At 30.2% G+C, this 27,409-nt stretch overlaps 1 protein-coding gene across 1 annotated transcript; it reads right to left on the reverse strand.

The window, feature by feature from the left end:
- Nucleotides 1-4,637: 4,637 nt before the first annotated feature.
- On the reverse strand, nt 4,638-6,932 carry LOC120084612 (two-component response regulator ARR14-like). The gene is made up of 5 exons (XM_039040418.1): nt 6,809-6,932; nt 6,553-6,699; nt 5,491-6,069; nt 5,326-5,411; nt 4,638-5,210 (listed from the first exon to the last, which is right to left on the reverse strand). The coding sequence occupies exons 1-5, from the start codon at nt 6,930-6,932 to the stop codon at nt 4,638-4,640; spliced, it is 1,509 nt and encodes a 502-aa protein (XP_038896346.1).
- Nucleotides 6,933-27,409: the final 20,477 nt, after the last annotated feature.

Raw genomic sequence — 27,409 nt, forward strand, 5'->3', positions numbered from 1 at the left:
GAGAGATGAGCGTAAGAAAGGAAAAAGTAGGGGGAGAGTGGGAAGAGGGGGAGAAAGAGATTTGGAAGGGAAAGAAGTGGGGGAAAAATAGAGAAATGGGGGTGGGGGGCCGGAGGGGGGCGGGGAATAGAAAACTTAGGGCGCGGAGAGATAGGAAGGGAAAAACTTATAACCGGGTTTTTAATGTCGGTTTTTACCGCCCTTACCCCTACAATGTTGGTTTAAAACCGACATTAAAGATCCATTTTTTTTTTAAAAAAAAAACAAAATCGATAGTATACATCCGATTTCACTTTTTTCAATCGGTATAAAAGTCCAAAATTCTTGTAGTGTTCATAGACTAAAATAAGATTTAAACCTAAGATATAAAACCTAGGTCATGCCTTCACTACTTATCTCAAGACATTGCCCATTTAGTTCTAATGTATTTCCAAAATTTTTAGAGTGAAAATTGACAATTAAATAAGTATATCTCAATATTTAACAACCCAATTATAGGTCGACTAACGGTCAAATAGGTATAGGTTTATTTAGAATCATTATAAAATTTTACGAACCAAATAGACATTTACTTGACAAAAAGTGTATTTTGCCTTAAATAATAAATTTTAAATTACTAAAAAATAATAAGAAATATTTTTGTAAAAAGAAGGGAAAAAATAACATTTGAATTTAAATTTAAATTTGAAATTAGAAAATAATAGTTTTTTTTTTTTTTTTCCAAATAACAGATAATTACTACGAAATTATTAGATCTATCCTAACTGAATAACAGCTTTAATGATTAGATCCTCGGGGATCTCACTATCTCAATTGCATTGTGATTAACAAAATAATAAAATAAGAGATTTGAATAAATTTACAGATTTACAAAATAATAGAGTCTAATATATTACACGTCTTAGTTTGGTATAATTAATGAACACCCAATACCATGCGTAACATACAAATGTTTTTAATATTATTGGCTAACAATTTGATTTCTTTTCGAAAAAGAATAATCTAATTATTTTCTTAATTATTTATTTACTAATGAAATTATATATATATCTTACATTGTGATTTTAAAATCAACTCAATTAGATTTCAATTGATCTATAAATGGACTAAATTACACTCAATTTTTCATCAACACGACACCATTTTACAAAAAAAATAAAAAAACTACATTTTTTAAAAATAAAATACTAGAGGTAGAAAAATCAAAGATACAGCTGAACATCTCATTTTCAACTAGTTGACACTTCTTTAACATCTTAATTCACACCCAAACCAAAAATTAATTATATTAAGCATCAAAACTATGTACATAAAAGAGCTAGAAAGAAGCTCGAAGTATCAAAACTATGTTTTTTTTAGTGTTTCTTTCTTCTTCTTTTATGTTTATAATTTTTTTTCCTTTTTCTTTTTAGCTCCAAAGTATATTTTTTCCATATATTTCAGGTATTATATATTATGAGTAATAATATTGCTTCTAACTTTTCTAATTTTCCATTTGTTTAAGCTATCTTTCTCTTTTTGTTTTATCCTAATCTTCTAGGGTATTTTTCGAAGGATATTTTCATATGTTTTTAATTTTGTTTTTGTTTTTTTTGATAGAAATCGAAGAACTACTTTATTTTTTTAGCCAACTTTCTTTATCTAATCTTTTTAACTTTTACAATATGTGATTGAATTTAAAACTACATTAAACTCATTTAGATAAAGAAAGTTTGAGTTATTGATTAATTTGTCAATCTTCATCTTTAAATTCTTTTAAGTGATAGTAACAATTTCTAATGGGATTGAGATTCAAAGATATTTGAATTCCCGATTATCAAGTTTTATTTGTTAATTGATTTTCAAGTATCTTAACAAAGTTTATCTATTAAAAAAAATCTTAACAAAATAAGTCATTTGAATACATTAGCAAAATAATAAATCTTAATATATTAGAATCTTAAGGTCAAATTCATTACTGGATTACACATCTACTCACCCCTATCTAGATTTAGTATATTTGATGTATTTGATGTAGATATACGATACTTAAGGGTGTGACATATACATTTTTTTTATACTTCTAACAAAATAATAAATTCGCATTTATTTTTTAAGAAATAAAATCGTACAAGTATAAAATCAAATGTTATTATAAAAGAAAGTTATCCATTTCTAAATATGATACCAATCACAAATTTTTATTGCATGCTAGTAAAATTTTACGACCTTAATTATCAATATATAAAAAAATTTTATATCAACATTTATTCCGCATCAATTTAAATTGTAGTTTTTTTTTTTTCCTTTGAATTGAGATGTGAGAGTTTCGTGTAATTATATTATGAGTAGCTCAATCAGCAGCCAATGAGATCGTGTCACGTGACACAACTTTTTAAAATGATTTTTTTATATACTTTTTTTTTGTATGAATAAAAGAAAGGGAGCTTATGGGGATAGGGATATCCATGATCCAATCCACATAATTCGAAAAGTCGAAGCTTCATCCATGTTGTTCATATGGTGGTGTGTCTTTCTATTCAGGTGGTGCGATAGGTCGCATCTTTATTGACATGTCTATGAACCACTAGAGATATTATACGCATAACATTTTTAAGAATATTTTTTAATGTTTTATTTGTCAAAAATAAAAAATTAGTCCATTTTCAAATTTTTTTAATTTTTTAATTTTAAAAAATAAATTAGTTTTGAAAAATTATTTAGTTTTCACAATTTCAGAATCTTTCAATGATAGACGGTTTATTAATATCTATTATCGATAGATTTTAAAATTTTACTATATTTTATAAATGTTTTAATTCATTTTTCTATATTTAAAAATAACTTGTAATTTTTTTTCCCAAAATTTTCACTCTTTTCTTAATGAGACGATCATTATTTTTTTCTCTCTCCTATCAATCTGCAACAAATCTGTTTCTCTTAAACTTTTCAATCCTTAAATTTCTCTCTATCTCAAATATTATTTTCCTCTTTCTCTAAAAACAATCTTTTCGATATCTTATCTTTCTTTATCTAAAATTTTATTTTTCTTTTTTATAAAAAAATTTCTGATCCATCTAAAATGTCACATACCAACTTTTTTTTTTCCTTTATAATTTTCCATAAAATTAATGATAGATACTCAAATATGACCTTTATATCTAAACCCAACCAAAGCAATTAAATTTTTGGAAACAGATTTTTGAGCAATATCCATTGCAACCTAATTGACAATGTTATAGGGAAGATTACAGTCAAAGCCATAACCAAACAATATGTACAAAGGCAAACTTCAATCCATGCTTATTAATTCAAAATCTTTCTCAGCCAAAACAATAACACACTAACTTAAACTTTGTACAAATATCAAACACAAACTTCAAACCATGCTAATTCAGATTGTTAGGGCCTGTTTCTTCTTCTATGGGCCTGCTTCTGCAAAAGAGAAAATATTTAGTCCAAATGAAGAAAATAAAGAGACCTTTTTACTTTGACCCAATTCTTGAAGCTCTGATTCTTTGCCTCCAAATTCTTAGTTGAATTCTTGGTTGGTAGACAACTAGGTTGAGAATTGACCAGCTATGGCAAGCACGTGGATGATCCCACTGAAACTTTGTCTGATGGAAAAATGAAAACTTGTTTTTGATGGGTGTAAAATGAAATTTCTTTCTCTCTCTATCTTTCTGATTCTCTAGTTCTTTCTTCTAACCCTAATGAGTTTTCTTTGTTCTGTGCGATTGTTTATGAGTAAACAATGAGGAAGCTTGCAGTCGGGTAGACGAAGGCAGAAGAAAGGATGTAGACGATCATGCAATCGTGCAGACGATTGCTCGGAGAAAGATGAACGATTGTGCAGTCGTGTAAACAATTGCTTGAGGGAAGACAGACGATCGTGCAGTCGTATAGACGATTGCTTGTATGAAGGTGATTGTTCGCGCTATCGTGTAGATGATTGCTTTGAAGGAAAGGTAGACGATCGTTTTGATTTACTAGACGATACGAAGAGAAAAGGTAAACGATAGACGGTTTTGTAGACGATGAGAAGAGAAGAAGAAAATGCACTGCGATGTACGTGGTTCGGTTCCACGGGACGGAGATAGTTTTATTATGAAGCTAAGTCACAGACCCTCTTTTCTTTATAGATTGCTCAAGTTTTTTTGAAGCTCTGTAATTGTTGTTGTATCTAAAAATTTGTAAATGATGAGTTTAAATACTATTTCTGATATAAGTAGTTACAATAACTAACTTTAAAAATTAAAGAAATGTGAAAACAACTTCTTGATGTTGATGTATGAGCTTATATTCTTCACATATCTCAAACAACTAACATAACTCATCTGGGTAAGGTAATTGTCCTACTTTGTTTTTCAAAAAAAAAAAAAAAAAAATCATTCTCAAACAATATAAACAGAAATTAAGAAGCCAATTTTGCTGCCACTTATAAATTATGTTGGAGATTACTTAGAAGATTCAAAACATCATTTGATCACCACCTGTTTGTTTAAGTTCAGCCTTTCTACACCTTCAAAATAGAATAATAATGATCATATATTTTACCATAGTTTAATTACAAATAAAAAAAAAAAATATAAACTAATACACTGGGATATGAATTATATTGGGAATATACTCAATGGGGAAAAATGTATTTTTCAATACTAACCTCTAAATGCCTGGAAACTATCTTCAGGAATTAGGTTCTCAAAACTCTCAAAACTGTCAAAATTTTGGGGGTTATAAACATGCTCATTCAAAACACCATTATTCAATCCTTGATTAAAGTCAGTCATGAGAGGATGATCATGTGGACTGATAATAATGTTGCCATTCGTATCAAAGATTTGATTCGCCGACTCGATCGAAGGACCAAGCTCTTCGAGAGAGGAGTAATTCTTGTTACTTTCTTGGCCTACTTGTTGAGGTTGATCAGAAATCTCCATAGAGCCATCAAACATATTTGGGGAAATGGTTGAGTTATTCTCAAAGCCTCTTGGTATTATTAGTCCTTCAAGTCTTTCCCAATCAGTGTCATGCATGGTTTTATCAAATAAAATGGCTTCATTAAATGATGTTTCTTGTTCTTGTTTAGTGAGATTTTGTGTTTTGGTGAGGGTTTGATCATCAGATGGGCAAGATTTTACAAGATTTGATTCTTTGGTCACATCATTATTAGGAAAATCAGAGGGTTTATCAATCCCATTCTTACACTTTTTCATATAAGACCTATATTTCTGCAAAAGCAAAACAAATTATTCATATGTTAAACAAAATAATAATAATAATAATAACAACAACAACAAAAAAGAAGAAGAAAGAAATATAGAATGAAAATCTTTAATTAAGTACCTGAAGATGACTGGCAATATTTTCTCTAGAGATATGTGAAACACCTTTAGTTTTCATATACTTCATAATCTTCGCTGGAACAATTTCTACATGAATCAAACAATTCTAAATTAAGGAAACACTTATATGACAATAAAATTGAACTCGCATACTAAGACTACTTACTTCCAACTTTTGTTGTGATATCATTGATGGCATCTAAAAATATTTGATGATATTCATCAGTCCAAATGAAACGTCGCTTTTTGGAAACACCTTGATGATCATGATCAGAACACTCATTTACTTTAGGGTTAGAACAAATCTGTCCTCCTTTGGATGCGTTGTTTGGATCATAATTTTCACTTTCCATAAAAGTTGTGGGGTTAGAACTCGATCCTCCTCCATATGCGGTGTAGCTCCTTGTTTTCATAAAATTGGTAGGGTTAGAATAATTGGGTATTCCTCTTGGAACGAAACTTCTTGTATCTATAAAGGTAGTAGAGTTAGAACAACTCGATCCTCCTCCATATGCGGTGGGTGAAGCAGTTTCTCCGACCACCTTCAACGATGACACTTTGCTGGAATGTTCAATTTGAGACGAGTAAACACATGTAAAGTACTCATTCCTTCGTCTACTAACCACATGCTGCCAAATATTTTTTAAAACTTGGACATCTAGAGCTGGAAGCTTGGCCACACATTGAGCTGCACCACTAAGAATCTCTTGAAAGGCAACTTTATTGCTAATATTTGAAACCATCACTATAAAAATATTACCACCAAGATTATTGTTAACTTCACAATACTATCTAAAACAATTCAAAAGTAAAATAAATTGGTAAATTTTCACTCAAATCTCGAGTAACTATAAGAATGTGTTCACCTACTAACCTACCACTACCACGTATCTTAATTAAAAAAAAAACTAGGGTTAGAATTAAAAAAAAACTAGGGTTTAGAATTAAAAAAAAAACTAGGGTTTTAAAATTCTTTCTTTCCTGTGATTTGAAGGGCTAGAAAATCGTTGTAAAACACTTGCCCTCAGAGTGACCAATGTCACCAATTCGACTGAATATGCAACAATTCTGAATTTTTATTCAGTGCTGGGTTTTAGGTTGGATATCGAATTCCTTCTCTGAGTTCTAAGAATTAAGCATATACGTTCTTTTGTTAAAAAGATTTCTCTCTCATACATTTTAACTGTCTGCCGATACTAAAAAATAAGCCAAGAACAGAAAAACTTACAGATAACAGGGATGTTGAATTGCTCTTGGGCAGTTCGAACTAGGTTAAAGGCCCCAATTTTCGAAGTAGAAATTCCACAAACAACAATATCAAACTTTTGTCTTTTGAGGGTGGCCAAAGCATACTCAGGGGTTTGAAATTTTACCACTGTTTCAAAGATTAAGAAAAAAAGAAACAAATACAAAATGTGATTCAAAGAAAAGCTTCACAAATAATATACTTCCATATATCATAGCCATGAAAAAGAGAAAAAAACCTTGATAGCCAAATGAGGTGAGGACGTTCTCCACTGCTGAGAGATGAGTACAATCATCATCGACCAGCAAAACATGGAAGGAAAATCGGTGGTAAAGGTTGTTTGATATATTGAGGCCCAGCATTATTAATACGGTGGAAAAGTGAATGAGAAAGAATCAAAACCAAAAGTGAAACTTTTTTTTCTTTGTTGAGAAAATCAAAATGTAGACTTTAGAGATGACCGATCATACTATATGTAAGCTAGTAAGGGTCCATTTCAATTTACTTTAACAACTGTCTTTAAAAAAAAAAAGAAAAAGAAAAAGAAAAAAAAGCGAAAAAAGCTAGAAAAGGACCATAAACGATTTTGAAGGGGTTTGAAAATAATGAGATGAAGATTTTTAGGGAATATTAGTTGAATCATCTAGGTTTAAACTTTCTTAGGTCATCTTTTGATTGGTAGAATTTTAATTAATTAATTAATAAAAAAATCTATGTTTAGTTTTTGGATTTTTTCAAATGATGATAAGTTTCGATTTTTTAGTTTTAAATTTTTATAAAGATTAAATCAAACTATTTTTACAATATTTTTCTGTTTAATATACATAATTGTAAAATTCTTTTTTTATTTCTAAATTATTTTAAAAAATTTATATTGATAAAGAAATATTGATATTTTAATTGCACGATCAAATGAAGAAAAGTAACAAAAATAAATATATTAAAAAATACAAGAAAATAAATTCATTTTTGTAAAAAAAAAATTACAGGAGAGTACGGAATCAATGAAAACAATTAATTTGAAGCCACAAATTTACGATGTTTACTTATGAAATTTTGTTCTTCTTTGACACCCAAAATATCACGAACAATTATCTCCCATGATTTGTATATAAAAAAATTGAGAACTATGAGAATAATTCTCTATATGCTTTTATAGATTATTTGTGACAATTTAAATAGTCACATCTATTGATACAGAGTTATAGTTTTTGAGAAAATGCATATCCTTTCGTTAAGGCTGAGTTGAATGTGTGTCTTTTCGACATTGTTAACGAGACATTTGCACTAGGAGAAAAATTTTCTAAAGAAAAGCTTAGTAAAAAGGTTCTCAGATCTCTATCTAAGAGATTTGATATGAAAGTAACTGCTATAGAAAAAGTTCATGATATTGTCAACACGAAAGTTTATGAACTCATGAGATCTCTACTCACTTTTAAGATGACTTTTGATGACAAACCTGAAAAGAAAAATAAGGACTTTGGCATATTTCATCTCCTTGCTAACAAAGAAATTCAGTAGCATTATAAAGCATTTGGATAAATTATCTGGAACCAAGTCAAAAACGTTGGTAATTCTTTATCCAAATAGACCTAAGACGTTTCATGGAAGAAAGAGAGAAGTTAATAAGGTAGTACGTAAAAATTTAAGATGCCAAGAATGTGAAAAAGAAAGTTAATCAAGCTAAATTTGAGCATGACTCTATGTCAAAATCTATGTGAATGCTTAACTCTAGAACAAATGACTTTAACAAAATTTTATCAATGAGAAAAGCCTTTGGAGATATGCAAAGTTTTAGTTACTCATAGATACATGAAGTACCTAGTTGTAGAAGAGATAGTGTTTAATGCTAATCATACTTGGATCTCACCTATGAAGTAGAAGTGAATTTGTCACTATTGTGGTAAAGAAGACTAAGACCTTCCAGGTTTTGATTACATGGATGAAACTAGGACAAAGCGTGGATGCAAAACAGAAGTCCTGTAAAAGTAAATAATTACATACTTCGGCCAAAAGGAGTTAGATAAGAGTGACACGTAAAAACTACCGAATCAAATTCAATAGCTAGATGCCATGTGTTGCCTTCACCTCTCTTCGTTCGTCCACAAGAGAAGATTTGTACTTCACCAGTGGATGCTTTAGATATATGACGGGAGAGAAATCCTTTGTAACAAATCTCCAATTTTGTGGATCTGGTCATGTCACGTTTGGTGATGGGACAAAAGGAAAGATTCTTGGTAGATGACACCTCAAATATCCTGGTATTCTTAGTAGAGGACACCTCAAATATCCTGGTCTTCCCTCTCTGTAAGATGTAATGCTTGTTTAACCCACGCTTAACTAAGTCTAGATCAACAAATCATTGATCCAATCAGATTTAATCCTGACTGATCTATCTCATCCTAATCATAAGTGGAAAAGTTAAACTTTAGTCTTTTTCACTATAATTACCTAATTATTACTCCATATGAGGTAACTTTTAACTTAAACTAAGGTATGAAACTTGAAGTGGAACTTTAGACTTCTTCTCCATTTTAGAGGTTTCAATCTCTGACTTTGGCGTCAAAGTTTTTTTCTTTGTTTGGCTGATCCTCTCCTTCCTAAATGACATGTTTACGGTTGTTGTCATATAAAAGTCAAGTACATTTTCTCCCATTCAAAATTTTGGCATCAATGTAACGTACTCTCTTGAAGAAAAAAAAAAGAAAAGAAATAGCTAACTAACTTAAATAATAGTAATTAACAAATTAATAACACACCAAATTGATTCATAATTAACATCTAAATTAATAACAACAAAATTAATAAAATAACTCGATTAATCAAATCAATCTAAATAGTTAGAGATTTATTATAATTTTTTAAAAATATTTCAAGTACATGGTCAACTAAATAGAGACTATCTGCGCATCATTACACTTTTCAAATAAATACTCTTAATTAACGAAATTAAGAGCTCAACTAGCCTATAGTATGTGACAACCACTACTAAAATAAAATATATTCTCAAGTAAGAACTTTTTTCTTACTCACTAACCTAACTCTAGAGTTTAAAACCTTCTAGGTTTGATGAGTATGCTACGATCATAGGAATCTTTGTAAGCCTCTTCATATTGTCTCAAAATCTTGAGATAGAGACAATCATTTGAAACATCATTCCTCAATGTATCATTGATAAGAGGAGCAATAACATTGTTATTATTATTGGCATCAACATATCTAGAGAATTGATTTTGTAGATTTGGGAGACGAATATGTTCATTTTTCTTATAAAAATGAGAAAAAAACATATTGTGTAGCATTAAGCCTTGTCCTAATAGAGATTCAATTAGAGGGCATTGTTGACGTTGCATTTCACAGATGACCTTTTCTTGCGACACTTGTTTCCTCATGTTTTCTTCTTGATTTCTTCTTTTGGTCACATTGAAAGAGATTGATTGGGAGGGTAACTTTGATGCTTTATCAACCTCAAGTTGTGTTCTTTTAAGATTCAACCTATATTTCTGCATCAAATTAACAATGCTATTAACTTCAAAATTGTTCCAAAAAAATGAGAGAGGGAGGGGGAAAAATATAGAGAATGATCGTTTTAGTTCCTAGATTTTCATCTATAAATGCGTTTTATCCTTAAGATTTCAAAATGTACTATTTTAGTTCTTGAATTTTTAAGAGATCCATGAGTAATTTATCATAGTGATCATTTATCAAAGAATGATTTTGGTTATCAAATAATTGAACAACCAGGAGGGTGCCAAGGGAGCTAAAGATGTGCCAATTGATATCTAGGTGCATCTATTGATTCTAATATTCTTTTGTATCTTTGTTCCAAAAAAATAGGAGTATATTGCTGGTATCTTATAGTATATGAAGAGATAAAGAAATATAATATACATATGACCCTGTCTTGGATTTTTTTTTTTTTTTTTTTTTTTTTTTTTTTTTTTATCTTGAGTGTCCAGGCTAGATTACGGCGGACAAACTGTCTATCCTACAATATTTGGGTATCAAGAAAACCTGTAAGATATTAAATTCTATGTAAGTGGCCACTATGTATTGAACCCATGACCCTTTTGCCCTTTAGCTTTTTTTTTTTTTTCAAATGTTCCTGAGCCAATCATGGATGGGTTTTAACCTTCTCAATAACTAAGAGACCCATTCGAGGAACCCGAGACTAGTGGAAGTAATGAGCTTACAACGTGAGGGAAGAGAGAGAAAAGACACTTTTTAATTACAATTTTTTTAAATTTTAAATGTAACATCACTTGTTTTTAAGTAGATACAAGAGAGAAAGATGACGAGATACACCGTGACATCTTAACTAGATCAACATATTCATAGTACCTCATCATACTCCAAATTGAATAGTGTTTCATTTAGACAATAATAACAAAGTACTCCGTCTTTTAAATTTATTCTTAAAAATTTAAAGACTAAAATAATAGTTTTTGAAAATCAAACTTTAAAAAACTAAAAATGTCATCGTCCCATAAATAAAAATATATATGTATGGGTAAATATACGTACCTGAAGGTGACTGGCAACAATTGGTCTAGTGATATTTTGAACACCATTAATTCTCATATATCCTAAAATTTTCTTTGGAACAGCTTCTACATTAACAAAGCACCCCCATGATCCAAAAAAAAAAGGGAAAAAAGAACAAAATTAGCACTTTTTTTTAGTGTTTTTTTAATGATAACTATATCATATAAATTTAAAAAACTCTTACTCTCAATGGTTAAAACATTAACAGCTTCAACAAATATTTGGTGGAGTTCATCCGTCCAAATGAAACGTGCCCTTTTAGCTCCTATTTCTTTTCTTCTCTTTAAATCTTCAAGATCAAACCAATTGATTTCTCCTCCGTGTGCGGCTGAAGGACCACCCAATTCTCGGATGGTCGAGGTGGTCGGGACAGCTGAGTTTTCGACGATCGCCGAGTCTCTATCTGAACCAAAATCAACTGATCAATTATCTTCATTTGCTAACCACATATTGCCAAACATTCAAAGGCATTCATAACTATAAGAATTGGGCTATTGTAATGTAATCTCATAACTAGAATGAGAAGAAATCAATATAACTTTACCATCAAAACTATAGTTAAAGCATACTATTAAGTAAATTAGAAAGTTAATTAATGATTAATGAATGTTTTTTTTCGGATAAAAAAGTCAAATTTGAGAAACTTTATGATAATATTAAGAATAAGCTTACAGTCAACAGGCATGTCGGATGTTGGTCAGACAGCTAAAAATAATTTGAAGTGTAGAGTTGAAAATTAATGTAGCTGATCATTGCTTAGGTAAAAGGTGAGGCATATAAGTAGAAAACAGATTATCAATTAAATATTCTGTTTTTTTTTTTTTTTTTTGTTTAAGTTAATTTCGTTTTAAATTTAAAACGCGCATCTTTGATTTTAGAAGTTTATACTATATATTAGATTATGTTTTTTAATTAAGGACAGTTTATGTTCATATTTATAGCGTACTTGATCGTTTGGTTGGTCACTCTATATTGATCTTCTAGATTATGAATTTTAATTTATTGAATTTTTATAAAAGAGATATATATATAATTATATTATATTAATTATATTTTTTTTGTTTTGTTTTGTTTTGTTTTGTTTTTTGTTTTTTGTTTTTTTTGTTTTTTATATAAGATAAAAAGAATTATTTTTTTTTATCCTTTCTGATCTGCACCAAAAGAAAATATGATTCACAATTTATCTCATATCTCTCTTTTTTAAAAAATTCTTTACTCCTATTTAAATATATATTATATCTTTTTTAAAAAATAAAAAGATAATTTATAATTTAATTATATAAAATCTAAAAAATTACCTCTTTAACTTTTAGCAATTCATTCGTTTATACAATAAGTACTGAGTTTTGAAAAATCTACATCTATACTCTAAAAGATTAATGGGAGAATTTTTTTTCTTTCGTGTTAGCCCTTTTTCAGTTGATTAATGGGATACGTAAATCTTATTATAAATTGGTATTTTTTGAATGTGAATGATATTAAATATTTTTAATCATTTACTAGATTTTTTTTTTTTTAAATAGTTAAAAGGGAGTATGGAAACTATGAAACACAAATACTTTAAAAGAGGTAGAGAATCAGTATAGATACGTATCTGATATTGATGCGTCCAGATAATACTATCCCCTCTTCAGATATGTAAAGGGGATACGTCATTGTTTCTTCTTCATTGATTGTGAAGAACCATTGTCCAAACTTCGAAATACTTTTCTCGAGTACACCCACATTGATGCAAACAAAGACGAAAGTCACAGGTGTCGAATTCACTCTCTGAACCTGTAGATTTTTTCTCTCTCTAGATTGTGTTATGCAACTGCTACACTTTTTTCACTCTAAAAAAGTGTTTTCACCTTCGAGCTCTAAGAGGTGTTTGTTTCAAGGGTTAGGCTTAGGATGGGTTAGGAGTACTAAGCCAACCTTTGTTTGGAACAAGGGTTTAGGAAGCCAGCTTCCTATCCTTTCTCATGGGTTTGAATAGTAACCCATGGGTTACACTTTTTTTTTAAAAAAATTTAATTTGGAAAGTTTGTCGGCCAACTTCCAGACATCACCTCTGACGATCGCTATAGGTCAACATCGACCACCACCTCCGACGACCATCGCCGGCCACCTTCGTTCACCACTTCCGGTGGCCCTGTTGATGGACTTCCTGCCGCCGACTCTAGCCAAACTTCGGCCGTTGGCCAAGTTTGACCACCACCTCTGATGATTGTTGTCGGCCAACTTCGACGAAAATCGTCGGCGACCCCTGCTGGCGAACTTTCGTCCACTGACTCTAACCAAATTTCGTCAACTTTGGAAAATAGTAATAAAAACATTTTTAGTATATAACAAACGAAACAAACTTGTATATAAAAATACTTCTAACAATAGTTGTCAAACACATGTGTTTTTATTTTAAATCAAGAGTGTTTAAAAAAAAATTCTAATTCATTCCAAATAGGCCCTTAGTTTAATGATAATAATACTTTTTAAATAAACTCTATTTTTTTTTATTTGGAGTTTTTTTCTTTTTAATTTGTTCTCTTCCTTTTGTTTATATATTTCTTTTATTTCAGGAGATTTTCTTTATTTTCTTTATTCCTTAAATTGATCACTACAAGAAGCATCTCTTTCTTCTTATTATTATTATATACACATTTTTAATAAAAATTGAATAGTTAGGAGGAGGTAAAAAGTAAATTGAATGAGATTTTTGCGTAATTAAGTATATTTATTTAAATTAGAAAATCCCAATTTAAATTAGTAAAAGAGACAAATGTCTGTATAACATTTTATTTCAAAATCTAATAAAATCAAAACATCAAATTATAAAACAATAAATTAAATAAATTTATAATTTTAGTCAAATCTATATTTCAAAATTCAAAAAACAAATATTCTACTAAATTTTTTAGATTATTTTAAACTTAACTATATTAAAATAATTAAGATACATGTTTGAACTGATCTAAAATCTAACCAGAAAATATTTCACGACTCAAAATTTATAAATTTACACTTTATTCCAGCAATCCATACTACCTAAACCTCTCGGCCGAACCTTGCGCACCAAACGACCCCTAAAGTTGATAAGGGTAAACTTATTTACAAAATTGCCATCATGTTCTTATTTACATAAATGCCATTAACTTAAAAACAAGTAATACTTGGCTTTTTAACTTAAATAACTTGGTGGATTACATTTAGTTTTTTAATATTAAATTTATATATAAAGAAAAAATAATAAAAAATTATTAAAAATGACGTATCCTTAATTGTATCTGTATCTTATTTTTTAAAAAAATTGACGAATCGCGTATCCGATTATAGTGTCTATGTTTCATAGATCTCCTATTTTGCTCTTTTTAGTTCATGTTCATATAGATATTTTAGGTAATTTTACATTAAATCTTATTATAAATTGGTAAATATTTTAAAAAAACAAATCTCATTTAACGACAATGGTATTAAATGTTTTTTTTTAAAAAAGATTAGTATCCGTAAATGATATCTTAGATTCGATTTTTTTTTAAAAAAAATAATTTCAATTTGGTTTAAGATCAAATTAAAGGGTATTTGACAACCAAGGAGAGTTGGGTTTTACCAACTCAATGACTAACTTGGGTTGAGTTGGGTATTTTACCAACTCACCGCAACTCTCCCCAATTCTCTCTCTATCTAATATTTTTAATGGTTCTACCCATTATTTTCCGATGATGATTACCGCTACCACACTTCGACACGTACTCCGATGACCACCTTTGGGTGACCAACTTCGAGCTCTGGCAACCACCTCAGATAACACTCTGGCAACCAATTCCGACAACCACCTTGGTACAAAAAAAATCTAACTTCCACATTTGCACGACCAACTTCGACGAAGAACGTCGGACTCCACCAACCACCTTTGACGACAACTCAAGCGACTAACTCCAACGACTACCTTTGCACAAGCAACTTCGGCGACATACTGTGGCTACCACTTTCGTGTGCCCAACTTCGACGACCATTGATAAAAATAAAACGGTGGGTTTAATTACCCACCATTTTATCATTCTCATTCTCACCTGTTTTCCATGCGTTTTCATTACTCTTCCAACTCCCTCAATTACTTTGTCGTTTCTCTCTCTATCTCATGCTCTCTTCACATTTACTCTCCTTCTCTCGTCTTCTCTCTTCTTTCGCCGTCTGGTTCATCTTTCTCATTTTCTCTCTTCTTTCTTTGTCTGGATCGTATGAGTTTTATTTTCCCTTTTCTTTCTCAACTCCTCCTTTCCCTTTTTTGATTTTCTTTCTATTGTTGTTCTTTTTTAGATCTAATTATTATTCTTCTATTTCATTTTTTTCTTAGATCTAAAAAATATTACATACGAGATTCTACTATTCAACGATATGTTTTAAACAATCTATTCCTTGATGTTTTCAAATATTACATAATTCTAATGAAATAGTGGAATTTAAAATTATGACTCAATTTTTTTTTTAAATAAAAAAGATAGTTTGTACATTGATGCAAAATAATAGTAGAAAAATAGACATCAATTTTTCTCAAACCATTTCACTGGTTTTAGAGAAAGGTAAATCCATATTTCACAAATTGGTAAAAAAGACTATCTAATAGTTGGTTTTATGATTTAAATGGTAAGATTTTTTTTTTTTTTTAGATAAACATTTAAGTGTCATCCCTTCTATCTAAAACGATGTCAATAATTTCATTTGATGGCACTAATCCTTTTAGCTCCTTTTAATTTTTACGGTAATTAATGATTAAGTTGAGTTTTTGAATGGAATAATCACTTCTATTTGAGTGTTTAAAAAATTGAATCCAAAATTTTGTGTTCTGTATATGAGTACTTTGTAGAGAATTTGTTATATTTTTGAGAATGGAAAAGAATTTGAAGTTTTTTTGTTTTTATCTTAGAAAAATTAGAAAAATATGTGTATTGTTGAAAGTTAAGATCAACAATAGCAAAAAAAAAAAAAAAAAAGGCAAAATGAATTTCGTTTACAAAAATAGCCCCGGATATCCCAACTCAACTCAACTCTGCATCCAAACACAAATAATAATTACCAACTCAACTCAATTCTACACACCATATAAAGACAATGTAATTTTCCAGATAATTTAACTCTCCAAATAAAAATTGTCAACTTAACTCAACTCTTTGGTTTTATCGCGCGTCAAACGTCCCCTAAAATTTCTATATAAACTCACTCAATTTTCCTTCCAAATTTTCATTGATTATATCTCATTCTTTCTTATATCTCTTTTTTCCCTTTTTCTATTTTGTTAACAACAATTGATTATAAGTATTTATGTGCTGAAAAGTAATCTCTTTTTCTAAACAAAGTATATCAGGAGGTAATTAGTGAGTGCATGGAAAGATCTTAACTAGATTAACACTTCCTTAGCACGCTCATCATACGCTGAGAGATATATCATAGATCAAGATAAAAGTACAAGAAGAGTATGAGAGGGCTTGACTTAGTTGATCCACGATTTATGCTTCATCTTTCATTTTGTTTCCTTTTCGGTCAGGCGTTGATAAGCACATCGAACTATCCATGTGGCTGGTACTTCGAACTTGGAACGAGCATGAAGAAATTAGTGCCACTGAAAAGGAATCTCAATCCTCTTACTAAATTTCCACCACGTTTACTTTTCTCTCTCCCCAAACCCATCATCTTTTTTTTTTCTTTATCTTTTTTCATATCAATACTTCAATGAATTTTATAATTCACTGTGAAATTAAGGTGAATATATCCATTTGTTTAGTTCTCATTTTTATATTTAATAGTTGTGTTCTTTGTGAAATTTATTTAGATTTCAAATAACACAAGTTTATATGTCATACTTTTTAATAAATAATGTGTCATACATGCCATCTATTCTCTAATATTTAATTTAAGAGTAAACAATGAAGAAAATTATTCAACGAGCTTTGTCACAGACCTTGTGGTTCCTAACACACTTGGATGCCAATTGAGCTATGCTCAGTTTGGCAAAAAAAAAAAAAAAAAAATCTTATGTCTGAATAGACACTAAATAATATTTTAGTTCCAACCCCAATATCATGGCTAAAGAAGCATGGTTTGATGATACAAAATTATGGAATCCGAGCTTCAAAAGGCCTCTAAATGATAGAGAAGAAAACCAATTGAATCTCATCATTTCAAATTGGGCTACTCCTAACTGTGATGTTGGTTATGATACTGCTCTATGGATTTTAAACTCCAATGAATTTTTTACCTTGAAATCTGTCAAGACTTTTCTAAACAGAAGCTTGCCTATCACTACCCACATCCAAAGGTATGAATACAAATGATAAATGCCAAGCTTGACATTCGAATTGTTGCCTCAATCTTAGCTGGTGTATTATGTGCAAGAACATGGGGAATCCATCGATCATTTATTTTCGAACTTCTCTTACTCGACTATTATCTGGAATAACATCATAGATATTGTGCCCTTGAACGCCCCTATGTCCTTTGATGTATTGTTATTGTTGGGCCTGCTTCTTGTTGTATGATTGAAATAAGCCCAAATGATGAATAATGTGTGGCCCTTCTTGCTGATCCAATTTCGTGAGTCCAATTATTTTACCTCAAAAGAATTTGGTTTGGTAGAATACTTGGCTATCGTTTGTCCACGAACTTCCAGCTGATGTGCTCCACTAATCTTTGCCTGATGGAAGTGAAAGAAAAATTAATCTGATGGGTGATGTTTTTAGAATTAATTTCCTTTCTCTCTCTTGCTCTCTCGTTCTCTCTTTTCGATTTCTGTAGAACTTCTTCTAACCCTAATTCTCTGTTTGTTTTTGTGCGACTGCTTGATTAAACGATTGATGAACAAAGCATGCAATCTGACGAAGAAAGGAAGAAGAGAAGTACTACACAACGATATACGTGGTTCGACAAAATGTTGCCTACATCCACGGGAAGGAGAGAGATCTTTATTGAGATCTAAATCACAGATTCTTTCTTTTACAGATTTCAAGTTTTCTTGAAGCTATTGTAATTGTATGCTACGAAATTTGTAAATGATGAGTACTTATACTATTTTTTGATACAAGTAGTTACAATAACAGACTGTAAAAGTTAAAGAAATGTGAAATAGTTCTTGAATAAGTTGAATGTTTGAGCTTATATTCTTCAAATATCCACCTTAAGCTCAACATGCAAGCTCTTCTCCTTCCAGAGTTAACATGTCTTCACCTTTTTTCAGGAAGCTAGAACCTGATTTGACCAAGACAGTTTGCTAGCTTGAGTTTGCTCACAGGTTTGGTAAGCTGTCGGCTGCGTTTTTCGTGGTATGAACTTTAAGCACCTCGACTTCTCCTTTCTCTATTATGTCTCTTACAAAATGATACTTAATGTTTATGTGTTTTGTCCTTGAATGATACTGAGGGTTTTTGGATAGGTGAATGACACTTTGCTTATCACAGTAGATTTTTACTACTGTTTGATTAATACCAAAGTCCTTCTTCAACCCCTTTAACCACAGTGCTTCTTTTATTGCTTCTCATAAAGCCATGTACTCTACTTCTGTAGTTGATAATGTTGTGATTGACTGTAAATTTGCTTTCCAACACAACAAATTAGAACCAAATAAGAATAGATAACCTGTTAATGATCTTCTTTTGTTTTAGTCACCTACAAAATCTGAACCAACATATCCATATCGCTCTAAATTTGATTCATTAGTACATTGATATATTAATTTTGATTGTTTAGACCAAATTAGATATCCTAAAATCCATTTTGTTGCTTCCCAATGTCTTTTTCCAGGGTTAGACATGTATCTATTGACTAGATTAGTGTTGTATGATAGGTATGGTCTAGTAGATATCATTAAGTACATTAGACTCCCTACTGCTTGACTGTATGGAATTGATTGCATTTGAGTCAAATGTTCTATGTCTGTTTCTTTTAGTGAGTTTTCTGAGGAAAGTTTAAAATGACTAGTAATAGGTATAGTGACTGGTTTTGCATTAGACATATTAAATCTGTTAATTACTTTCTTTATAGTAGCTTAATTGGCTAATGGTTAAAGTTGAGAAAGTTCTGTCCCTTTGAATTTCAATCCCAAGGATCTTTCTAGACTGACTCAAATCCTTCATGTCAAATTCTCTCTTTAGGAGATTTTTAACATGAATTAAATCCTCCTTAGATTTTCTTGCTAGTAGCATATCATCAATATAGAGTAGTAGATAGACTTTGTCCTTATAGGTAGATGAATTAATATAAGAACAAATATCATAGGAACTTCTTTGAAATCCAATACTCTCTATGTAATTATTAAACCTTCTGTACTAGGATCTAGGAGATTGTTTTAGACCATATATAGACTTATTTAGGAGACAGTATAGGTTTTCCTTTCCTCTTTCTCTAAACCCTTTAGGTTGAACCATATTGATAACCTCATGTAAATTTCCATGAAGGAAAGCAGTTTTAACATCTAGTTGATCTAGTTCAAGGTTGTACTGAGCAACTAGAGATAAAAGAAGTCTAATAGAGGTTTGTTTTATTACTAGTGAAAATATTTTAGAATAGTCTATGCCTTCCCTTTGAGTAAACCCTTTAGCCACTAGCCTTGCCTTGTACCTAGGCTTTTCTTCTTTGGTAGAACTCTCCTCTCCTTTAGTTTATATATCCGTTTAGAGGCTATAGGTTTGCATCCTTTAGGAAGAGAGGCTAAGATCCAAGTATTATTGACAGTGAGTGATTCCATTTCTTCACACATAGCTTGAATCAAAGACCAAGCATTAGGGCAGTTTACTGCCTCTTCAAAAGTGGCTGGTTCTTGATCATTAGGAGATATTGTGGCATTTAGGACTAGGTTCATGTAGTTAGTTTCAATATACCTAGCTAGAGGAACTATCACTCTTCTTTGTCTATCCCTAGCCAAAGAATACTGACTTAGATCAGGTACAACATCAATATTCCCTATATTCTCATTTGAGATATCCTCTTCTTCTTCTTCTGATTCAATAGGAGGGTTATGGTTAGTGGAAGAATCTTTAGGTGTCTCCACCTCAATCCTAGCAGTATTAGAGTTATTAGAAACTTCATAAGTTGTCTTTTCTTTTTGCATAAACATCTCTTTTTCTCTGAAAGTGACATCTCTGCTTATGACAAACCTTTTCTCAATCAGATTCTACATCTTAAATCCTTTGACACCTTCAGAAAATCCAACAAACATACACTTTACTGCCCTAGATTTTAGTTTCCCCTGATTTTGGTGAATATAGCCTACACATCTAAATACCCTTATATTTTCTAGGTTGGGTGGATGTGTGGTCCATTTTTCTTCAGGAGTTAAAAAGTTTAAGGAGGAATGAGGACACCTATTTAAGGTATACACAGTGTAGCTTGCTACCTCAACCCAATAACTTTTTACTAAGGATTGCATTTGATAGAAGACATCTAACCCTTTCCATGATTGTTCTATTTAGTCTTTCAACTACTCCATTTTGTTGAGGAGTGTATCAACAATCCCATGCCTAGTTATTCCTGTTTCCTTACAGAATTTGTTAAACTCTTCACTACAAAATTCCAGTTCATTATCAGTTCTTTGGTATTTAATTTCTTTAGAAGTTTGTTTCTCTATCATGAGATTCCATTCCTTAAACCTATCAAACACTTGGTCTTTAGTTTTAAGGAAGTAGACCCAACTTTTCCTAGAGAAGTCATCAGAAAAAGAAAGTAAATACTTTGAGCCACTTAGACTAGGTGTAGGAGCTGGACCCCATAGGTTAGAGTGTATATAGTCTAGGATAGCTTTTATGGTGTGTTGTGCTTTAGTGAAACTTTGCCTTGTGGCTTTTCCTAAAACACAGTGTTCACAAAATGTTAGATTTTCTGAGAAACCTTTAGGTAGAATTCCTTGTTTAGATAGGACTTCTAGGCCATTAGCACTAATGTGAGATAATCTTTAGTGCCATACATCAACCTCTGTGATCTCATTTGTGGTGGCAACAGATGCTCCTGTCATCATTTCAACTCCTTTGACCACAAATAAGTCATTTATCTTTTTCCCAACTAATATCACCTTAGAATCCTTTAGCACCTCAAGGGTTCCTTCTTTACCCCTATACTTACACCCAATTGCATCTAGCATATCTAAGGAGATTAGATTTCTCTTAAGTAGTAGAACATATCTCACATTCCTAAGAAGTTGAATAGTTCCATCATTAAGTTTCATGGAAACAGAGTCAATGTCTTCTATCTTACAGCCTTGGTTGTTTCGCATATACACGATTTCTCCTTCAACTTCTTTAAAGGTGTTGAACCAAGGTCTCATTGAGATCATGTGGTAGGTGCATCCAGAATCTAGGACCCAATCATGTTTTCTTAGAGGATTTACATGGTTGGATTTGTCTAAATTTGAGGCTAAAGCATTTGAGTAGATAAAGGAGCCTTCTACAACAGATGCTTCGGGTTGTTTGCCTTTTGAGTCCTTTTCTTTCTCTTGATTCTTTCTTTTTAGGATAAAACAGATCTTAATTAGATGTCCTTTCTTCTTGCAATACTTACATTTTATTTTCTGTTTTGATTTATTATATTCTGAGTTGTAAGATTTTCTGTCCTTTGAATGATTTTGTTTGAAGTTTTTTTTAGCAAATATCCTTCATCATTAGGATGATCCTTTTTATCAATCTGTAATTCTAGCTCTCTGGTTCTTAGGGCTGAGATTATAATGTTTGTGCTTATACTGTCATTTCCATACTTTAGAACATTTTTTTATTTCTTTATAGGGTTTAGGCAAGGAGTTTAGAAGCACATAGGCCTCATTTTCATCACCAAGTTTTTCTCTTAGAGTTTTAAATTCAACAACAATTTTCTTGAACTCATCTAAGTTATCAGTTAAAGTTTTAGATGAATCCATTTTAAATGTGAAGAATTTCTCCCTAAGATACATTTTACTAGGAAGATCTTTAGTAGCATATAACTCTTCTAGTTTAGTCCATATCCTATATGCAGTTTCTTGATCTAAAACTTGTCTAAGAACACTGTCACTAAGGTTTAGAACCAATGTACCATAGGCTGCCAGCTCCCAGTCTTCTTTTTCTTGGGCTGTCACAGTGGCAGGGAGTGTTGATGGGTCAAGGAGGGCTCTGTGAACTTTCTGCTGGCCGAGAATCGCCTTGATTTTGGCATTCCACAGGCCAAAGTCTCCTTTGCCATCGAATTCCTCCACTTCGAATCTTGCTACTAATATTTTTTGATGAAAAACTTGAGTCTTGATTCTTCAAGAACTGTAATCTTGTAAGTCTTTTGCTCTGATACCACTTTGTTGGGCCTACTTCTTGTTGTATGATTGAAATAAGCCCAAATGATGAATAATGTGTGACCCTTCTTGCTGATCCAATTTCGTGAGTCCAATTAATTTGCCCCAAAAGAATTTGGTTTGGTAGAATACTTGGCTACCGTTTGTCCACAAACTTCTAGCTGATGTGCTCCACTAATCTTTTCTTGATGGAAGTGAAAGAAAAATTAATCTGATGGGTGACGTTTTTAGAATTAATTTTCTCTCTCTCTTTTGCTCTCTCGTTCTCTTTTTTCGATTTCTACAGAACTTCTAACCCTAATTCTCTGTTTGTTTTTGTGCGACTGCTTGATTAAACGATTGATGAACAAAGCATGCAATCTGACAAAGAAAGGAAGAAGAGAAGCACTACACAACGATATACGTGGTTCGACAAAATGTTGCCTACATCCACAGGAAGGAGAGAGATCTTTATTGAGATCTAAATCACAGATTCTTTCTTTTACAGATTTCAAGTTTTCTTGAAGCTATTGTAATTGTATGCTACGAAATTTGTAAATGATGAGTACTTATACTATTTTCTGATACAAGTAGTTACAATAACAGACTGTAAAAGTTAAAGAAATATGAAATAGTTCTTGAATAAGTTGAATGTTTGAGCTTATATTCTTCAGTTGTCCATGATGATTATTAACTCTCCTACTTCTCCAGCTAATATCGAGTAATATTTTGATAGAGTTGGACTTTAGTGCATTTGGCTGGAGCAAAACAATTTGACGTTTCAAAACTCCACAAAAATACCACAATAACTTTGGGGTGATATTTTGAACCTGGCTACTCTCTGGTACTCTCTACTTTATTTAAAAACTATGGTGCTCCTACTATCGTGTTTAATTGGAGGGCTTTCCTATAGCCTTTCTTCTTATATCTCTTGGAGCTCTCCTCTAGCTCATCTATACTGTTTTTTGATGATTAATGAAGCGTGTTGGTTGAGAAATGATTATGACGCTTCGAGTGTATTAATCTAGTTAAGATGTTCGAGTGCTTCGACTGATCCCTTATTTTTGTATATTGTTAAGAAAACATTTGAAAAAAAATTGAAATCAAGAGTTTAATCAAACCATTTTTTTTTCGATCAAGAAAGATTTATTATGAAATTTTATACAGAACATTAAACATAATATTTTAATTTAAATTAATGCTTGAAATTAAATACTACTACTACTTTGGTTTAAATCACAATAACAAGTGAAAGAATAATCAAATCATTCCATTTAAAATAAATAAATAAAAAGGATTTGGGGGTGTTATAACAAAATTTTAAACTTAAAGTATAAATTAAGTGATTAATCAAATTGATGTACTTTGATCTAGAGGTAGGAGGTTTAATCCCCTATTTTGTAATAGTTGTATTAAAAACAAATCAAATCATCCAAGTAACAACAATTGTATTTTTTTTAATTCATTGAGGATTAACATGAAATTAAAAAAAAAAATAATGATATTTCGATTAAATTAAAGTTTCAAATTAAGAAAATAATCAAATCATCCAAAAATATTATATATACATTTTTAAACTAAGAGATGATTATCACAAGAATGGAAAGGAATTTCTTAGTTTAAATTAAACGTTAAAATTAGGAGGAGAGCCAAATCATTCAAATAAAATATAAGAAAACATATTTATTATAAAAGCTAAAAGAGGGTTATCATGAAATTTTAAAAAAAATATTTTTTTAGGTTAAAATTAAAATTTGAAATTAAGAAATAATCAAAGCATCCAAAAAAAATAAAAATAAAAAGTAATTCTTTTTAACTGGGAGACAATTATCGTGAAATTCTAAAAGACTAGATTCTGTGAAGAAAAATAAATAAATTAATCAATAGATCTTTTCGATATTGTAAATAGTTACACATTTTTCTTAAATATTCAATATTTTATTTTATTTAACCTTTACTTTTATTTTTCTGACATTACTATTTCTTTTTGCTATTGTTACCGGATAAATTTTTTATCAAAGAAAAAAAAAACTAATATAGAATAGCTTATGAATTTTGGTTTTGAAGGAGTAGAATATCTATCTCGTAAATGATGTGATACATATATATATATATATATCAAATTTAGAGGACCAGTTAGGAGAAGCAATGGCAATATTTTGCAAAAGAGTTGGAAGCACTTAGAAGAATGGAACATGATCTATTTTGTTTGACCACACTCATTGTGTTTCATTTACAAATTTTCAAACTTATGTAAGCATCCATTTGCTACAAGACCTCCAAATAACTTTTGTCGGTGACTTACATTGAAGTTAAATAGTACTGTTGAAGAGCCAAAGCTTAATGATACCATAATTTGAGAGGGATAATTATTTGATTGATGAGTATGTGTTGACAAAAATATATGGATTATTTTCTAAGTTTTAGTTAATAAAAAATGTATTAATCATGAATATGTGGGGTGAATATTTGAACGTCTCAAAATTATATATGTTTAAATCAGTTGAATTGTATTTAAGATAATTTTATTTTTAATAGACAATTTGAAGACAAAACAATTAAATTAGGAGGGGATGAAATACAACTCTAATTTTTACATCCAAGTAATTCAATAAAACAAAAATATTGTCTTTCAAAATAGTTTCTTCCATTTTCATTGATCTAACATAGTGTTGAAATTGAGGAGAAAATTCAGAGGATAGGTCTTTTTCTCATGTATTTGTAACAAAAATTTAACAAAATTCTAGATAATCTTAACCATATATAAAGTAACTAGCTGCCTCACAATAAAGTCATTATGCGTATGAAAATTAAGGGGTAACGTTGAAATTAGCATGATATTTAAAATTGATATTTGTTATATGGGTATTAGAATTTTTTTGTAAAAGAAAATATGAATATTAAATTTAACAGTTTCTACACTTCCCTGTTAAATTGGTCAGTCTAATTTTAGTCATTATTGCAATTATTTTTTTTTAGAAAGAATTGCAAAACTAGAATCATAGGTATTGAAATGCCTTGAATTTGTTTGTTAGATTAAGATCCTAAGGCTTAGAGTAGTGCGCTATATATAAACTCTCTAACTTTTAGAGACGCTGTTTTTGGTGTATTTAGAAAATATTCTTTCTAATAATATTGTTCTCCCTTTGTCCTGAGGACGTCACTCCTTTGTTTCGAACTAACATATTTTGATATTTTTTTACTTTTTTTATATTCTTTAATTAATTACGCAACCATAAGAGTTTTGCTTTTGAAAAGTAATTGCAACCAATTTTATAGAAAGAGGATAAGAAAACCAGAAGCATATGGGAACAAAATTGACTTGGCAGTAAAATTGAGTTGAAATCTTAGATCATAACATTGGGTATGGATTATTATGAATTGCCTAGACAAATATTTTATCATACAAATATATGTTCTTTAAATATTTTATATATTTCAAGTTTTTTAATAGAAAACCCCGATATATAACAAGTAAATTAGAATGGGATGAATTACCTACCTCTTTAATTTTTAAATCTCCAAATTATTAAATAAAGTAACACAATTCCAGTACATTTTCCTCTATTGTTTAAAATTGGAGAGCTTTCTTCTAATTCTCTCGATATCGATATCTCTCAAATATCTTATTGTAAAAACAAATACATGGTATGGATATACTTCCATTCAAACCTTTGATAATTTTCCTTTTATCTTAAATACAGATAATTAAGCATGTCTATCCAATTAGTTTCTTCCAATTAGGATCTAACAGAGTGTAGAAAATTAAGAGCCAAGTTCAAAGTTTCTCAACTATAAGTTACAAATTAACAACCACATCCAATCCGTACAGTCTTTGTATAACTAACGTAACTTATTATTTTTCTTTTTCTAATTCAATTATTTTAACCATCACAGTAAGTTCTTAACAAAAAAATTTGCACAAACACCCTTAAATTAATATAAGGTTGTTACAATTGTCCCCTAAATTTTTAATTTGGCCCATTAGTCACAACTCTTCTATTCAGTTTATTGCAACAATCAAATTTCAGACTTTTGAACTGATAAATCTTTTTAATTTCTGGAATTAAATGTATGATTGTTTACCATCAATATAAACCCTAGAGTCAAATTGTAAATATAGTGTAAAATAGCAAATTCAAGATATTCCAACATTTATGCATTTTGAAATAGTTTATAAAAGATAGTTAATTAAATTGAAAATTTTAAAGGTGTAATTGTGACTTCTTAATCTATGTACGTAGCTTCAAAATTTCTTAATTTCATTCTATTCATAACTTATATTTAAGTTTACTTTTATTTTGAGTTATCAGCTCAACTTCACCTAATTTTTTTTTCATATTTTATGCTTAATAATTATGTAATTATTGTTTTTTCACGTTCAATTATATATATAATAAGAGACCAAAGTAATCTTTTCACTTATGGTAAAAAAAAAAAAAAAGGTAATCTTTAACTGAATTGAAATCATATTAAAATGTACATACATACATACATACATACATACATACATATATATAATTCAATTAAATTTTTAATAATAAACAATAAATGAAAGTGAGATGTTTAAGGAAAAAGCGTTGAAAAAGGTGGTCATAACAAACTAAGTACTTTCCGCAACTAAGTTTCCACAACAGAAGTTTTGAAATTGCTAATTCTAGAATTTTCTCTTTTCTTTTTTCTTTTTTCTTTTTTCTTTACAACCCTACTGAGAGGGAGAGGGATTGTGGTTATTATATATTTGATGTCATTCATACTCTCAATTTCACTTCTTCTAACTCAATTTTTCACTTTACTTACTCAATTGAAGGTAATTTCATTCGTTAATTTTCAATTACTTTTTACAGTCAAACAACACATTGACTTCACTCTTCTTGCCTTTTTTCCTTTTGGATTTTCCTTTTCAAGAAACATTTTGTATTTGATTAATTTTCTCAAAACCCCATTTAATGTTTTAAAATGTCTTTTTGTTTTAAGTAGTAATTGAAAAGAAAAAAAAAAAAAAAACAGATTAATTTGTTTGTTATTCTCCATGCAGAGATA

The sequence above is a fragment of the Benincasa hispida genome, chromosome 9 (genome assembly GCF_009727055.1).
Source record: "Benincasa hispida cultivar B227 chromosome 9, ASM972705v1, whole genome shotgun sequence".
In the NCBI taxonomy this organism is placed as follows: domain Eukaryota; kingdom Viridiplantae; phylum Streptophyta; class Magnoliopsida; order Cucurbitales; family Cucurbitaceae; genus Benincasa; species Benincasa hispida.

Excerpts from the sequence above, each read along its gene's own strand:
- LOC120084612 (XM_039040418.1), bottom strand. The coding sequence starts at position 6,932 with ATGCTGGGCCTCAATATATCAAACAACCTTTACCACCGATTTTCCTTC. Across the intron at positions 5,412-5,490 it reads TATCACAACAAAAGTTGGAA|AAATTGTTCCAGCGAAGATT; the intron begins GTAAGTAGTCTT and ends TGATTCATGTAG. Across the intron at positions 5,211-5,325 it reads ATATTGCCAGTCATCTTCAG|AAATATAGGTCTTATATGAA; the intron begins GTACTTAATTAA and ends TTGCTTTTGCAG.